This window comes from Apteryx mantelli, chromosome 8 (genome assembly GCF_036417845.1).
Source record: "Apteryx mantelli isolate bAptMan1 chromosome 8, bAptMan1.hap1, whole genome shotgun sequence".
Classification (NCBI taxonomy): Eukaryota; Metazoa; Chordata; class Aves; order Apterygiformes; family Apterygidae; genus Apteryx; species Apteryx mantelli.
This window is the reverse complement of record NC_089985.1, coordinates 37,202,361-37,218,630: the sequence shown is the minus strand read 5'-3', so window position 1 is coordinate 37,218,630 and position 16,270 is coordinate 37,202,361. Positions and strand designations below refer to the sequence as shown.

General features: G+C 50.1%; 1 protein-coding gene across 1 annotated transcript; it reads left to right on the top strand.

The window, feature by feature from the left end:
- The first annotated feature begins 7,293 nt into the window (after positions 1–7,293).
- On the top strand, positions 7,294–15,421 carry TTC4 (tetratricopeptide repeat domain 4). Its single transcript, XM_067301295.1, has 10 exons — positions 7,294–7,368; positions 7,470–7,587; positions 8,118–8,279; positions 8,861–8,938; positions 9,740–9,864; positions 10,174–10,260; positions 11,098–11,312; positions 12,526–12,607; positions 13,721–13,803; positions 14,719–15,421. The coding sequence occupies exons 1-10, from the start codon at positions 7,297–7,299 to the stop codon at positions 14,816–14,818; spliced, it is 1,122 nt and encodes a 373-aa protein (XP_067157396.1). The 5' UTR covers positions 7,294–7,296; the 3' UTR covers positions 14,819–15,421.
- Positions 15,422–16,270: the final 849 nt, after the last annotated feature.

The window sequence follows — 16,270 nt, the reverse complement described above, 5'->3', positions numbered from 1 at the left end:
GACTGGTGTTAGGCATCTTGACCCCAGTCCTGCAGGTAGATCCAGCTGGGGAGACACCAGTAGCTACTGGGGACGTGTTGACCCTGTGGGGGGTGGCGACAGTCCGGTTTCAGGAAAATTGGGTGGGGGGGAGGGTAAAAATGTCCCGATTGCTTTGTTGCTGTTGGTGGAAGTAACTGGGTGGTGCAGGGCCTGGGAGCAGGGTGACACCGGCAGCCTGGCTCCCTGGGATCCCCTTGGGGCTCCCCCGGGGGTGGCACTGTGTTGGCTGTGCTCCTGGGCAGCTCCCCGTGCCATGGCCAGGCTCTGGGCAGCAGGGCAGCGGCCTGGGGGTAGGCGCAGTGTTTAGCACACGTCTTGGGGCATCACAGTAGGCTCTGGGACTGCGCATCCAGGGGTTCACGGAGCTGCGTTATCTAGGGATACGAAGGTTTGGGTGAGGGGTCCTGGCACGGTGTTATCTGGGATATGAGGGTGTAGGGTCCCAGGGCAGCATTATCTGGGATATGAGGGTTTGGGCGCAGGGTCCCGAAGCGGCATTATCCGGGGTGCGAGGGTTCGGATGTGCGGCGGGGCGGCCGCAGCCCGGCAGCAGGCTGGCTGCTGCGGGGAGCTGCACAAGCGCCGCAGGTGCAGGTACGCATGGCCTCCGCGCCGGTACGGTGCAAGAAGCTCGTTGGCTGCCGTCCAGTAAATAGTTACATCACACGTGACTTCATGCTTGCACCAAGGGCATGGATGGGATTACAGAGGCAGCTGAGCGCGGGGCCCGGCTGGATGCACAGGAGGGCTGGGACATGGATGGGGGAGCACCAACAAGTTGGGCGCTGGTGTGCAGAGCCTGGGGTGCCCACGCCCCAGCCAGGTGGGAGAAGAGGGCGCTGAGGTCTGGAAAATAACTGCAGACCCTCCATGGTGTACAGAAGACTGCCTCCATGTAGCCCTGTTCTCTTCTAGGTGCCCACACTTGTGACTACCTCAGGAACCTCCGCCAGTCCCAAGCTCAGCATGTAATCAGGATATTATTGTTCTTCCTGACTCACACTTTAATGGAAGAGGTCACCTCGACCCTCCTGAGCTTCCAGCTGCCCCTGGACGAGTACAGAGAGCCCTCTGCTCTTGTATACCTTGCTGCTTCTACCCTCTCAGTAGTCTTAGCTTGGCCATGTAGCAAATGCCTCTCTTGCCGCAGCAGGTTGCAGGCTCATTGCTATTCCTTCATGCTCCCTTTCAGCACCTTCTCCACTGCCTTCCTGATAACAAGGATCTCAGGTTTTTGCCAGTGCTCTGTATGACCAAATTGAGCTGATCAGTGTGTCTACACCACTTTGGGGGGGTGGCTGGAGCATTTGTCCCCCACCTCTCTAAACCCAGATTGACCAAGGGAGACTCTATCTACAGATGGAACAGGGTCAGGTGGCACAGGACCTCCTTCGTACAAGGGAGCACCAGAGTTTGCTCTAGCCTGGTACCTGAGCTGGTGTCAGGAGCTAAATAGCTTTATGGATATAGCTTTCCAGTGGTGGCTGTGGGGCTGCTGCAGGTGTGCTGGGAATGCAGCGCTGTGAGTGCCCATTTGTGTGATGGCCTTCCTGATCCTGCGGGGATGCTGCCAGGATGTGGAGAGCTCTCATGAAGGCCAGAGTGGTCCCCAACATCCACCACCTCATGAACATCCTGCTGCGGAGGCTGCAGGAGTGGCCAGGCTCCGCAGGGGAGAAAGCATCCACCACACCCATAGCTGTAAGGAGCTTTCTGACAGGACATTCCCATCTCCCTAGAGGAGAGCTGGTGCAGGCACTAGAGCAGAGGATCTGGCCCAGTGATTTCTGCAGGAGAGAGACAGGACAGCACCCCTGCAGAAACGCTCTCCTTCTCCATCCGTGTACCCTCTTCGCATGCAATGTTGTGTCCTAGCTGCTGCCTTTTGCTCCCCAAACCGAGGCTCTACCCACCAGCTAGTCCTTTCCTGTCCTTGGAGATGACACCCTGTGCAGGGATGAGTGAAACTCCAGCCCTTCAGCTGTCCGTTTTCCAAGCGAGGGGCCCCTGAGCTGATGAGGAAGGCATGAAGGGATTTTAGCATTGCACATATGTGTTTCCCTCCCCCAGGCAGCCAGTGCTGTGTGCGAAGTGTTGTCTGTCCACAAAGCCATAAGTGCAGTCATCTTCCGCCTGTTCCTCAGCCTGCTGATGGCGCTGCTGGTCCAGGCCCATTACAGCACAGGGCTCGCCGTGCCGGGCAGCTGGGGATCCCAGAGGGGACTGCTCGCCGCAGGGTAAGGACGGGGAAGGATGAGGTGCAGCAGGGCATGTGTTCTCAGCAGCTCTGCCCCATGTGCCCACTGTTGGCTTCACGGTCTGGGCCCTTTCCCATCTGTCCTTGGCCAAGCGTGCCTTTCTCATGACAGCTCCCACCTCCATGAATTTGTAATGGCAGCACCTTCCCCTTGTCACAGCTCCCAGCAAGTGCCCTTCTGTCTCCCTACAACTCACACCAGCTGTGCTGCCCTCTGTGGTCCACGGTGGGTCTCCACCACCTCCAATAAGCAAAGGCCAAGGTAGAAATCCCAAAGGCAGGGACAGAGAGATTCTCCTCAGCCTTGTTCCCGCAAACACATGGCCGTGCCTCACCTGATGATGTGCTAACACCCATCCCAGCGGCACTGACTGGTGTCATCTCCGTGAGCCTTCCTCTGATTTCGCCATCCTGCCTTGGGCAGTGAACTCTTTGGGAGAGACTTGTCTAGCCCCATGGGGACTAGCCCCAGCTCTTGGATCTGCTGCATCTAGAGGTCACAAGCAACAACTGTGCCACTGTCACTGAGGACTTTGTAGTAGACCCATGTTCTCCCAGAATTTAAGAGGCCACCTACTCCTCCTCCCTGTCCAAGGCAGGATCAATCTGCCACCCCCATGGGAGATGCCTGCCTGAACCTGTTGCTGAAAGCAAACACGCTTTGCCTTGCTACAGCATTTCCCTTCCAGGGGTCTCATGGTATTTGGGACATGGAATAGCATTGCTAGAGATGAGCACTCTACAGATGTGGAAACTGAGCTCCCTCTTCCCTCAGGATATTTTGCAGCACAGCCCAAACTGGGATTTTGCAGTTCTTTGCATTAGTCTTGCGCTTTCTTTCCTCAGATGTAGGCCTGGCTATGTACGTACATTTTATGACCAGCTCTAAATTTTCAAACAGGGCTGCCTAATTTTGGCATCTGACTCAGGAGGCCAAGTTTCAGAGGGGCTGCGCATACACAGGTCCCCTTGTGTTCACTCCTGTTGGAGGAGGTTGGCCACTGGGACAAGAAACCCTATTTGATGCGTTTTTCCTGCAAGTGTACAGAACAGCCTAGTCTTCCTGCAAGGTGCACGTGGTTCCACCTCTGCTCTCAGCCCACCTGCACTCACTGTTCCTACTCAGCCTGCAGGCTTTTCCTTGTCAAGCGAAGAGGAGGCTTGTTCGTACAGCTGACGCGCACATGGAAGGAGATCCGTGCCTCTCCATGTAGGAGACATAACTAGTTGTCATCACGCGTGTTGGAGCATTCGCAGCAATCTGTTCAGAGCAGTCTGGCGGCACTTACCAAAGAATCAAGCCAGACAAGGAATGAGCTGTTTTCCGACTTGATATTGACGTGCTCATTGGGTTGTGTGTTTTGTTTTGTTTTGTTTTTTTAAGCTCCTCCATATGCCGAAGGCTAAGCAGCTCCCACAAGAATATTCAGTCACCCGCCTTGTGAAGGGACTTGCAGATTGCGATTCAGTTATGCGGGCACTGTGTGTCAAAGGACTGATGACTGTCGTGAAGTGGCCCGGAAAGGTGAAGTCATGTTCGTTTTGCTACCTGAGAAAAGCCGGTGTTATTACACCTGAGGGCTCAGAAACGCTCTGGATTTCTCTTGGCCAGTTTCATAGCCCTGCAGATCTGCTGCTGATGGATCTGAAACAGATCCTGCTCTGTCGGCAGGGAGCTGCTGCAGGCAATACCTCCAACTGCTATTGAACCCCTGAAAAGGAGACAGTCACTCACATAAACCTTCTGCCTATATTTAAAGCCATGCATTAGAGTAAGAAAGAAATGTTTGCATCTCACTGGATAAATTCTAATCGGAATAGTATTTGTCTCACCATCCCGGTCCTCTCTGTTGTGCATAGACTTTTATTTCTACATCTCTTCATCAGCTGTTTTTTACTGCCTTATTTTCCTGGGAAGAGACGCAATACTGAATTTCTTTAAATTGTTGACTTTCAAATTTGAGAAGGTGTCACTCATTGCTGTAGCAAGGAAATAAGCACAACAAAAGTGTTTCCCCAGGTACCAATAGCTGTTTGCTTGTTACGTTCCCATGCGTCCCCTTTCTCCCCCGGGAGCAGCACACTGCTGTTAGGCTGAGCTTGCGAGCAAGAAATGAACTCCAGGAGGAGACAGGGTGGAAAGCAATCTGCTATGATTTCACTTGAATGTCTCTTTTAACGGAAATTGCTATTTTCCTAGGAGGTTTTTCAGGGTTTGGAAGTGTTGTTTCCAAAACTGTCTTGTTTTTGTTGTATTTGGTCCTAAGGCCTGGGTAGATGCTGCATCAGGGAGTCGGTGACCTTTCTCCTGTGCAGGACATCCAGGGCCTGGTGCCAGCCATGATGAAAAGCTTGCAGGGAGTGGACGGGAGGCTGGTGGTGGAAGCGCTTGCCAATGTCGGGAATATCCTGAGTGGCCTGGATAGAGCAGGTTACACCAGCTGCATCACCAGACCCCTCAGGTTCCTCTTTGATGACATAGTGTTGTGCCAGGGACGGGGGAATGAGGAGCTGCTCCAAAACCGCAGGTGGCCCTAGCTACTCATGGGAATGGGAGAACGTTTTTGGCAGCCCCCCGTCCCCCTGTGTGTGTCGCGTGCCGTGTCCTGGTGAACGTGTTGTAGCCATGTCTAGCAGTTTAGGCTCTGAAGTGGCATGTGAAAAAGGATTTGTGCCTGAGGTGATGTTCGTAGGTCTCACCTGCATAGCAATACACAGCATGATTTCAATTGCACTTGACACGTTTTGGGTAGCCAAGAGGTCATATGGATTGAAAGAAGAGCTCGTTCTGACTGTACATACAGGATGTTGTGGCCTTAAGCAAAAAGACGACCAGTACCTCACATTAATGAAGTCAGTAGCAACTGCGGAGATTGAGCAGCCTGCGTGATCCAGACCTGTGCTGGTGCATACAGCACACCAATGCATCCAGCTAGGAACAGCATGTTGTACGGCTTCTCCTTATCAAAAAGGAAGATTGTAGAAGGACCTCTAATGTAGCTGGAGAACCTGCACCAAGAATAAGGCCTCAGCTCACTTGTATCACTTTTGTACCTACTTCTAAAAATCTTCTAGTTTCCAGCTGTCTTGTGATGAAGCCCTTTAGCACATTATGGCTTCTCAAAATTTCTCCATATCAAGCAGACACCTTTTCCTGAGAAGCCCGCTGCTGCCCCAGAGCGACCCCCTGTGCCAGTCTCGAGGAGAATCTCCATCGGGCCCTGACGTGCGAGGACGAGGATAACTCCTTCAGGCGGGGCCCGTCAGCCCCCTTGCAAGACGTGAGGACAAGTGCGCGCTGAAAGAGCTGCTCCTGACCCTGTGGTTGTGTTCCTCGCAGGAGAGAGCGAGCGTGCGTTTGGCTGCCATTTCTCTCTTCGGGGTGATGCTCCAGAAGGTGAGGAGGCAGGAGCTCATTAAAACCGAAGAGCTCCTGGACAGCTTCCTCCCGCTACTCCTGCACTCGCAAGAGGGGAATCCTGACATTGCCAAGGCAAGTCCCAAGTGTTGCTCAAAACCTCGGGAGCCAAAATCTTCACACAGCCCTCCTTCAGATTCACACTCCATAGCCAGAGCGTCCTCTGCTCCCGGCGTGAGCTATGCCTTCTCCCCGAGGTGGCAGAGCGCCATAGCTGTTGGGATTTTTTTGGAAGGTGTTACCAGGATGTCACTAGTCCACAGCCCTAGTAACTCTGGCAGCACCATGCTGTCTCGCAGAAATGCACGAAAGCGTTGAAGGAGTGCGCCCGGCTCCCGGGTTGGAAGCTGCCCAAGGAGGCTGGCTACAAGGAGGCCTCGCACAGCCATCAAGAGGATGTGAAGAACATCCGCAAGGATCTGGTATGTGATTCCTGGGCTTCGCTGCGATACGTTTGGTGACAAATGCAGATATTAGCTCGCTCAGTGCTTTGTATGTAGGGTCACCAGGAACTGTAAAGCTCATCCCTATTGCTTGGCTTCCATCTCATGCGGTTCTTTCTGTTTTAGGTGAAGAAACATGGAGAAAACGCCCAGAGGTTCTTGTTCCAGAGCCACTGCTACCTGAAGAACTCACGGCCGTCTCTGCAGAGGGCTGCAGCCGTGTTTGTAGGTAAATGCAGAAAATCTGGTAGTCTCGAACTCCACAGAAGCCATAGCAGTGTGAGGGAAATCCCAGAATTTAGTATTGGGTGCTTAATAGAGCATCTTTCCTGAGCTCTGTGCTCCTTTCAGGGCCCTGCTCAGGATCTCCTCTATAAGCATACATTGTCCTCTAAAAAAGTGTTGGCTTTGGCTCGGATCTAGAGGATAAAGGCCATGGAAAAGCTCTTTGTTATTTTAGCGGGCTTTGGATAAGGCTCAGACTTCTCCAGCACCAGCAAACACGTCAGGATTTTGAAGCTTTGGGAAAGACCATTTTAGAGTTGGAGAATTCCCTGCTGTTCGGTGTGTGGGCATGCTCAGGGCTTCTGGTCACGCGCCCGGACAAAATCCGGGAGGCAGCACTGACCGCCGTATGTGGGCAGCGTGCGGAGGGGTTGGCGGGGGTGGTGGGCTCTGTGCTTCCGGACGCTTCTGGATCCTTCCGGATGCTTCCGGATGGTTCCCACTGGCTCGCCCCAGCACCCAGCTCTGGGGCACCCTGAGCCGCGGCGGCCGCAGGAGGAGGCGCCCGGGGGCTGCCGGGGGGCCCGGCCCTGGGGGCCCCGCGGTAAAGAGCGCAGGCGCTGCCCGCACCGGGCCGCGGGGGGCTTGGGGGGGGGAGCGGCACTGGGCCCGGCCCAAGGGCTGCCGGGGGCGGGGCCTGAAGTCGGAGGCGGGGCCTGAAGTCGGCGGGGCGGGTCTGGAGGGGCGGGGGCGGGGTCTGAGGTCGGCGGGGCGGGGCCGGAGGCGGTGGGGCCGGGGCCGGGGCCGGGGCCGGGGAGGGGGAGGGGGCGGGGGCGGGGGCGGAGCCGGCGGGGGCGGGGGCGGGGCGGGCGGTCGCTGCGCGGCCGGAAGGGGCGGGCCGGGGCGGCAGCATGGCGGAGGCCGGGGCGGGCGGCGAGGCGCCGCGCTACCGGGGCGGCTTCAACGAAGACACCTGGGAGCAGGTGGGGCGGCGGCGGCGGCCGGGGGGGCGGGAGCCGGTCCGGTCCGGTTTGATCCGGTCCGGTCCGCGGCGGCGCGGCTGAGGCGCGGCGTGTGCCGGCAGGAGCTGGAGGCCATCCCCATGTTCATGAAGCGGTGCCCGGCGGAGATCGACGCGGCGCGGCAGCCCGAGCTCGCCTGCCTGCAGTCGCTGCTCTTCGACGAGGAGCGGAGCCCCGCAGGTGGCGGCGGGGCCGCTTCCCGGACCGGGCCGGGGCTGGGGGGGGCTGGGGGGCCGGTTCAGGGGGTGCGCGGGGCCTTTGGGGGGGCCGGTGCAGGGGGTGCGCGGGGCCACTGGGGTGCCGGTTCAGGGGGTGCGTGGGGCCTTTGGGGGCTGGTTTGGGGGGTGCGTGGGACCGCTGGGGGGCCTTTGGGGGGCCGGTTCAGGGGGTGCACAGGGCCTTTGGGGGGCCGGTTCGGGGGTGTGCAGGGCCTTTGGGGGGCCGGTTCGGGGGTGTGCAGGGCCACTGGGGGGCCGGTTTGGGGGGCCGGTTTGGGGGGTGCGTGGGGCCTTTGGGGGGCCGGTTTGGAGGGTGTGTGGGACCGCTGGGGGGCCTTTGGGGGGCCGGTTCAGGGGCTGCATGGGGCCTTTGGGGGGCCAGTTCAGGGGGTGCGTGGGGCTGGGGGGGCCAGTTCAGGGGGTGCGCGGGGCTGCTGGGGGGCCGGGGGTGCCCTGCATGTCCCTGCTCAGCGCTGTGCCCTGTCCCTGCAGAGCTCGCCAGGCTGTACAAGAACGAGGGGAACGAGTACTTCAGGGAGAAGGACTACAGGAAGGCCGTTATCTCCTACACGGAAGGGCTGCGGAAGAAGTGCGAGGACCCGGAGCTGCGTGCCATGCTGCACACCAACCGCGCGGCCGCGCAGGCCCACCTGGGTAGCCCGCGCCGGGTTTCCTCCCTCCCTCTTGTCTAGCACGGCATAACGAGTAGCTTACCCATGACAAAACGGCGCCCTGAGCCCTCCAGACCTGGCGCTGCCCCAGGCACAGCTGTGGGGTTTGTCTTGCTCCTTGCACGCTGCCGCACAGGCAAGCGGCTGCGACGCTGAGCCGGTTCAGGTGGAGGTGGGACCTTGGGCTCTGTGGGGCACACGCTGGGCTCCAGCGTCTCTTGGAGCGAAACGTTTTGTCGCTCCTTCCCTGCCACGTCGTCTTCGAGTTACTGCCCGTCCTACCAACGGCATCAGTGCAGCAAGGATTGGCCTCTTTTGGCCTTTCAAGGTGTTGCATGTTGGTAATGGTCTGCCCACAGTCATGTTATTTGTGTCTCACCTGTCCAATTGATTCCTGTCCTTTATTTTTTTGCTGTTAACTTGTTCTTTCCTCCTTCACTTGCCTCACAGTGGTTGTAGAAGCAGTGAATTATAGAGTCGCTGCGTAAGGCTTTTGTGGCCTTGAAGTCTGCTTGGATTTGAAATATAAATGCAAGGTTCTGAGCAGTTTTGCTTTGTTTGTAGGTAACTACCGTTCTGCTCTCAATGATGCAATCCAAGCAAGGAAGCTGAAGCCCACCCATCTCAAAGCAATCATAAGAGGTAAGAATTAAAGCATGTATTATTGCATGGAGCGTAAGGAATGTCCTTTCAGAGCAGCCTTGAATATGTTATTTTAACTTGTCATACTGTTATTGTTATAAGCCCTGGAATAGCCTGTTAGGTGTTTCTTTGTTTCCCTGCATGTTTCTGTGTGTTAAAGAACAGTGTTTATAAACCCTGAATTGCTAAGAGTGTGTAACATTGTTTCAGAACTGCATTTGTTTCAAAAATGTAAAGCCCTGGCTGTAGGGGGTATCTTTGCTTCTCTTGTTTTGTTATTCCTGTCTCTGCCAAAAAGAGAGCTGTGCAGTTTGCTTTGGATTTTTGATCTAAATGATATCTTTTTCTTCTTCAGCTTCCATATCTGTAAAACAACTTTGGATGTGTTTCTGTAGAACATAGATGTTCTGTAGAACATAACTTTTGCTGCTTTCCAGTGTTTTTTGGTTTTTTATCACTTCTTATTCCATGGAAATCACTGCTTTATTTTACATTGAGACACATGCTGAAATGTGAATTCTAATGATATAATTTTACTTGTAACAGACACTGATGGCGTCACTCTACTAATTTCTGACTAGCAAATGGTACAGTAACTGCTAAAGCATTTTAGATCTTCTGCTCAGCTTAATACACCTGCTGAAATACTGCCATTTAAAATTACCTTGCAAAGCAATAACATCTGCTGCTGTATATGCCTTTCAAAGACACTAAGTCTAACACTGTCTTTATAACCACCAGTTTGCATAACAGTTGTATACTGATTCCAATGCCAGAAACTTAAAATCTTAATCCTTTCAGGAGCGCTCTGTCACTTGGAGCTAAAGAATTTCTCTGAAGCAATAGCATGGTGCGAGGAGGGCTTGCAAATAGACTCAAAAGAGAAAAAGCTCGTGGAAGTGAGAGCTAAAGCGGACAAGTTAAAGGTAAATGTTATGGCAGCCTAGAGTCTACTGTCCTTATCCCAGGACTGGTCTGTTCTGCCCATTTTGTATCAAGAAGTACTTTAGGTTCCCCTGATGGAGACTGCTACATATAAGTTTCTGTGTAGTAGAATTTCCACAAATAGAATTGAGTGGTGGTTCTGCATAGTGTGTATTGTTGAGATATGTAGCGGAAAGAGCTGGAATTTCTTTGGAGATCTGGACTGATTTCTCCACTCATCAGCGGATTAGAGCAACGATGAGTGTTGACTTGCTGTGTGTGACCAAGATGCAACCTTTTCTTATATGCAGCGAGCTGAGGAGCGGGATGCAAGGAAAGCAAAGGTGATGGAGAGGAAAGAACAGTGTCAAAAGGAAAGTTTGCTCGCAGCAATAAAGGTGGGCCAATGAGGGTTTTGTTTTTCTTTCCCAATAGTTTTCCTGTTTGTCTCAAGTTGTTTTCATATGCAGGTTTTTGAGGGCTAGAGCCAAAAAGCTTTGAGTCAAAACTACAATCCTCCTTATCTGCGTGGCTTTGGCACCAGTTCCCAGAGCTGTTTATGTATTTCAGATAATGATTAATGTGAAATACAAACCCAGTATTAGGAGCTGAAGCAAGAATCCAGGAGGGCGCCTGCCTGGTGGGCTGTAGCATCACACTGGCCCAATGAAGCGTGCCAGTGGGCATCACTTCAGTGGAAGAGCAGAGGAGGCCATCTGATAGGGTGGAGGAGAGACACGATCCTGGATGTTTTGCTTCCTCAGCAAATGTTGGGGCTATGTTAAAATATTGTGGACTGTTATACAAACTCTGATCTCCTCTTCTGCGGTTCTCTGTCAGAAGAAAAGAGTGAGCCCTCTTCAGTTCTCTGAAAGAGAGGATGTTCTCTGGAGTGGGTGTGTGTAGTTGCATCCTGAGGTTGTGTGTGCTAACTCCCCCAAAGCAGCATTTCAGATGCATCCTTTTCCCTGCCACTTTCTCAGGCTTTTCTCCCAGCATGCTGGCTCCTCTGGATTTCCAGCTCTCCTCATCCTTTGTACGAGGAGTCCGGGGGTCTCGTTGAGGTTCTGGATTTTACTGGGAGGACCAGTCACCTACCACATACTGTAGGAAGGCTTTTGGTGGCACGCTTAAGAGCAGACTCTTTAGTAAGAGTGACATGATTTGTCCTTCTACTGACTGCTAGTTTTCCTGATCATATTCCCCCCCGCCCTTTTTTTTCCTTCCCCTTATAGGAAAGAAATATCAAGGTGGTTCTTGAGCCTTCAAATGAGGAAGAGGAGATGTCAGATGGTCTGGCTGAGATGTCCTTGGATGGATTCCACTCTGACAATGCCATGGGGGCAAAGGTGCACTTAGATGCTGATGGCAACCTAAACTGGCCTGTCCTCTTTCTGTACCCGGAGCACGAGCAAACGGACTTCATTGCGGCTTTTCACGAGAACACGAGGTGAATGCACTGTCAGCATCATCCTTGAATAAAGGAGATCTGTGAGCGAGTGAAAAGAGACAGCAGGCGAAGCACTGTCCTGCTAATCAAATAGCTCCAGATTTCTCCTCTCATAGCTGATGCTGCTTTTGAGCAGGAGATTGCACTAGATGTCCTCCTGAGGGCCCTTGCAACCTGAAATATTCTGTGATTTAGAAGTGCTGCTTAAAATATTGGAGGGCCAAAATCTAGAGGCTAAATGAATTTATAGCATCATATCTAGCCAGTGTGATTAAAGGGGCTTGCAGTGCAAGCCTGGAGCAGTGGTCAGTAATGGTTGTACCCCATGCATGTGCATGCCTTTTCTTAAGATGCTGTTTAGAAGCCCTCCAAATACATGAGTTTCAGAAAGAGGAATAAACCTAAAAATTATAAGATGCTTCCAAAAGGGACCTTTTGTGACCCAGGACTTTTTTCTAGGGCTTACAGCAGGCTTGACTGACATACTGCAGACCTTTCAGACTATAAGCAAGTGACTGGAAAGGTGGGAATTCCACCTTTCTTGATTAAAAACTTCACTTTCTGGCCTTGTGAGGTTGGAATTTGTAATGTTTTTGTGGGGGGCATGTGTATTCCTTAGAATTACTAACAAATTCACGACTCAAAATTACAATGCGAACAGGTTAGTAAAGCTGTAGCTCTCTTACAATGTTGTTAAGTACACCTTTTCATGGCTAAAGAAAGTAAAAATGGATTCCTAAAACAATTTGACCACTGGCAATCCTGAGGTACCAAAGTAATCCTGCCTCTGACGCACAAGCTTATTCTGGACACCATGATCCAATGAAGCATGGTGCTGATAGGACCATGTGGAAGGGAAGTCAATTTTAGACAAAATGTGGAGTGTTTGACATCCTTCTCAGTGTGAAAGTAAAAAGTTATAAATAATATGCTGTTGCATTGCTCAAGTTTGTAACCAATAGCATAAGTTAAAACATGGCCTTGGTCTCATTAGGGAAGCAATGAGTTTGAAGGAAAGCAAGTATGACCTTTATATTGATTTAAACATATTTTTGAGTCTGTTCTCTAATTTGCCAGTGTATTTTTACCATGATTCAAGTGCAGCTATATAGGCTACTGAAGCTGAACTACTCAGATGCAACAACGTAGTTTCTGATTTTCCTGTTGTTTCAGAATACTTTGTCTAAGTTAACATATGTATTTTGGCTTTTAGATTTATTGATCATTTAATGGTGATGTTTGCTGAGTTACCTCCTTGGGATTTAGAGAGGAAATATCTTCCCGACAGTCTTGAGGTGAGCGATTTGACTTTCCTTCTACTTCAGTTTGTGATTTCTGGGGTAAGATTAAGCAGCTTTGAGTATATGAAAGCAACAGCATCACTACCTGTTTACCATAAATGGATGTGAAATAGGGTTTTGAAGAGCTGTATTCAGCTATAAACTTGAACACTTTCCAGATGTACTGACACTTTTAAACAGAATTCATTAAGGAAAATAAATACCTTATAACAAATAAAACATAAGTGGGAGATAAAAGGTCTTTTACAGATATTGTCTAGATTCCGATCTTCATAAAAATAATTAAGATTTAGACAACCCAAGCAAGTAAGCTATCTGTTTTTTAACCACACTTGTAGTGAAGTTGTTCAATGTAAATGAGAAAATATTAAAAAAAAAAAAAAAAGGTTATTTTTGGAGCTAAGTATTGGGGGGTTAAACACATAATCCCATTAAGTCAATATATGTCTAGTAAGAGTTTAAAAAATTGCAGGATGTGAATTGTTTGTGGCTACAGCAGGTATGGAGAATTTTTCAGGAACTGCGTATAAAAGGATATAGATGGTTATTTCCCATTTTCCACTTCAGTGTCGTGTGCAGCAGGCAACAGGGCAGCCCTTAACGCAGTGAACAGGCAGGTCCAAGAGGACAGTGGCTGTGTAGTTTACCAAATTAAATCTTTTATTCTAGCTGTGGGTGTGTATATGCTCAATCTAAGGCAGAATTGTTGGATTTGAATCTCTGAAATCTACTCCATTTTGTTCAAATATCTTTAAGCCTAATCAGTTTAGCTCATACCATTGCTGCATTTCACCAGTTAAAAAGCAGCCCTTAGATTTGGGTCGCTTCTCTGTAAAGCGCAGAAACAGACAGTATGTTTTGCATTCCTGCTGCCACCGTCATAAGAAGCTAAGCAGTTACTTTTTTATACAGGGAAGACTTGGAATTTACACAAAACAAAGCTTCTGCATTGCTGAAGTTAGCATCTGACATGGACAGTCATTGCATGATACCAAAGTTTGATAAACCTCAAGTGGATATATGGTGTGCTGTTACTGGACTTTCTACAGCTTAGTAGTTTGCCTTCATGTATCTTAAGTATTCAATAACTCTCCCAAACTTTTTCAGCTCTATTTTGAAGATGAAGAAAAAGCAGAAATGTATGAGGTGAACCCAGAACACACTTTGCTGCAAGTGTTGCAGCACCAGAGGTGAGGCTGCTCTAGGTCACTGTTTCACCTGTTTGATTCCAGTGAGGGCATGAAGGCACAATGAACGAGCTTTGGGCTTTAAGTGCAATTTGCTCTCTGACTTACCAGTCTTAACTCTTGGCATCTCTTAGTTGGGAAGGTGTAAAGCAACGGGACCACGTGGCTTTGTGCCTGGCTTTAGGAATTTACTTCCCCTCTCCAAAAAAGAACAACTCTCTCCAGGACTAGAAGGAGATGGGGCTACACAAACAGGAGCCCCCGAGGGGCTGTCTCATATGCCGTCAGTAGAATGCCACTTAAAAAAAGGCGGCAGCATACAGAGAACGTGCTGAAGGTTAACAACGCTCTTACACGCAAACTGTGCGAGCAGCCCCAACACAGCATGCGGCACAGTCTCACTGTCTGCAATTGGCTTTAAAGGGTTATTCAGTTATTCAGAGAAAAACCTGCTGTTTGGGAAGTGAAAAAATTGTTGTAATTCTTGTGCTGTTGACTTGTACTGTCTTGTAGCTAGCTGGAGAGAGCCTGCTGCAAAACACTAGTGGATTGGTCTGTCACAGTGGGAGCAGAGCTGTAGCTCCGCTGCTGTGGACTGTCACTCCGTAAAACTCAGCAGCAAGCATAATCCCTGCAATTTCAGACTTGAAGGGCTGTGCAAAAAGAATCTGACTTTCAGAGTGAGCGTAACGGCGCTCTGTTCTAATTAGAAGTAGATGTTGGGAGAAAAATTGATACATAAAACACTCCCCCTTGGATATGTGTAGCTGTGGCTGTGAAAGGCTCTGCTAATCGGCAAAAATGCTTGTCATCAGCCTTTGGGAAGTCGGTCTTTATTGAACTGGGGGGAAGTCGCTCGCTTTGCATGACGCTTGGCCAGATACAGGGAAGCCAAATGACTCCTTTTAATCTTTGCAGATATTTTGTAAAGGCTGGGACTCCAACAGTTTTGGCGTTTGTGAAGCATTCTCCTTTCTCTAAGAAGTACTTCTCTAGCAAGAAGGTGCATCGGCTATAATGAGCAAGAATGAAACGAGGAATCCTGCGCAAGAGACTGCTGTTTGTTTCCCACTTACAGACTGCGACTTTCTGCTTGTATGAGAATACCTGGCACATTTCAGGGGAGAAAGCATCGTTGCGCACAGGGAAACTTCCGGCAAAGCAGGATGGTAGGAGAATGGGGGACTTACGAGAGGGGATTATTCACTTAAAAGAAATCCAGCTGGCTTACAAAAGGACATCTCTATCACAGACTGCATGTAATTTTGAAATAAAACCGCAGCAGTGCCACACCTTGGCTGTGGTTGAAGCAACAGCAGCTGGGAATGTACTTACCTGTGAAAAATCACTGATTTCCTTGCAAGGTGGGCTGTAGTTACCTGGGCTTCACGGCAGTCTGCAGCGAGTACTGCCTGCTGGCACGGGACGGATGCAGTCGGATTCCTGCCTGGGCCTGCTCTAGCTCGGAGGGTTAAGGAGCAGCCGTTAGTTCACCACTCAGCTCTGCTGCTGCCCAGAGCGAGGCAGGGCTCTGTCTTTCAGAGCAGTATGTTTTACTGACCTTTTGCTACCTTACTTATTGTCCTATATAAACTGGAAATAAACATGTCTATTTTAAGTAGACTGACTCCTGCCTAATAAATGAGGCAATCATTTTTCTCACTGAATGAAATAGTGCATGGTATTCAAGAGAATGATATACAGTTATTTTAAACCCAAACATAAGAGCCTTATCCATCACACTAAATGGTAAAGCCAACATACAGGGTTTTCAGTGCTTCTGTGTTGGCTTTCAGCTTTTAATTAAAAGTAACTCTAAATCTCTCATTTCTCTCTCCCCGAGCTGCCCTGATAAATAGTGATTGCAGAAACATACTGCAATTTTAGACACATCAAGTGCTCAGGACATTAAAAAGCTATTCAGCTGTAAACACTTCTGCTAAGATCAGAGATTTTTCTCACTCCAGAGCTGGATTCAAACAGCTCTAAGGAAAACAAAAGCTTGAAGTTCCTTTTTAGCTATTCCTAAACTACTTCAGTGTGCACAAATATAGTAAAAGTATTTTACAGAGAAAGAATTTAAAGAAGCATAGCACAATTTCTTAAATCTATCTCCATTCAGTCCTGCTTTGAATCAGTTCCACAACCACTACTTGCCATAAACACCCCTGACTATGCACTAACTGCTGTTACTATTAGAACTTGGTCTAAGTAGTCGAGTGTTCTCCTTTTTAATTAATGAATGATTCGTGCAGCAACTTTGTAAAGTCAATCAGAAATTATTGTTACTTCCAGAGAGCCAGCAGAGAGCACATCTGTACTGTATAAACTCAAAGCAGTTCTTAATGACTGAAACCATGGTTTTGACCTATTACGAAAAATGTTTCCGTAATTGGCAAAGCGGAAGTAAAAAAGCAGTAACTGCTGAATGGTGCAAGTGGGCGCACTTTGGCCTTACCTTTTTTTAAGA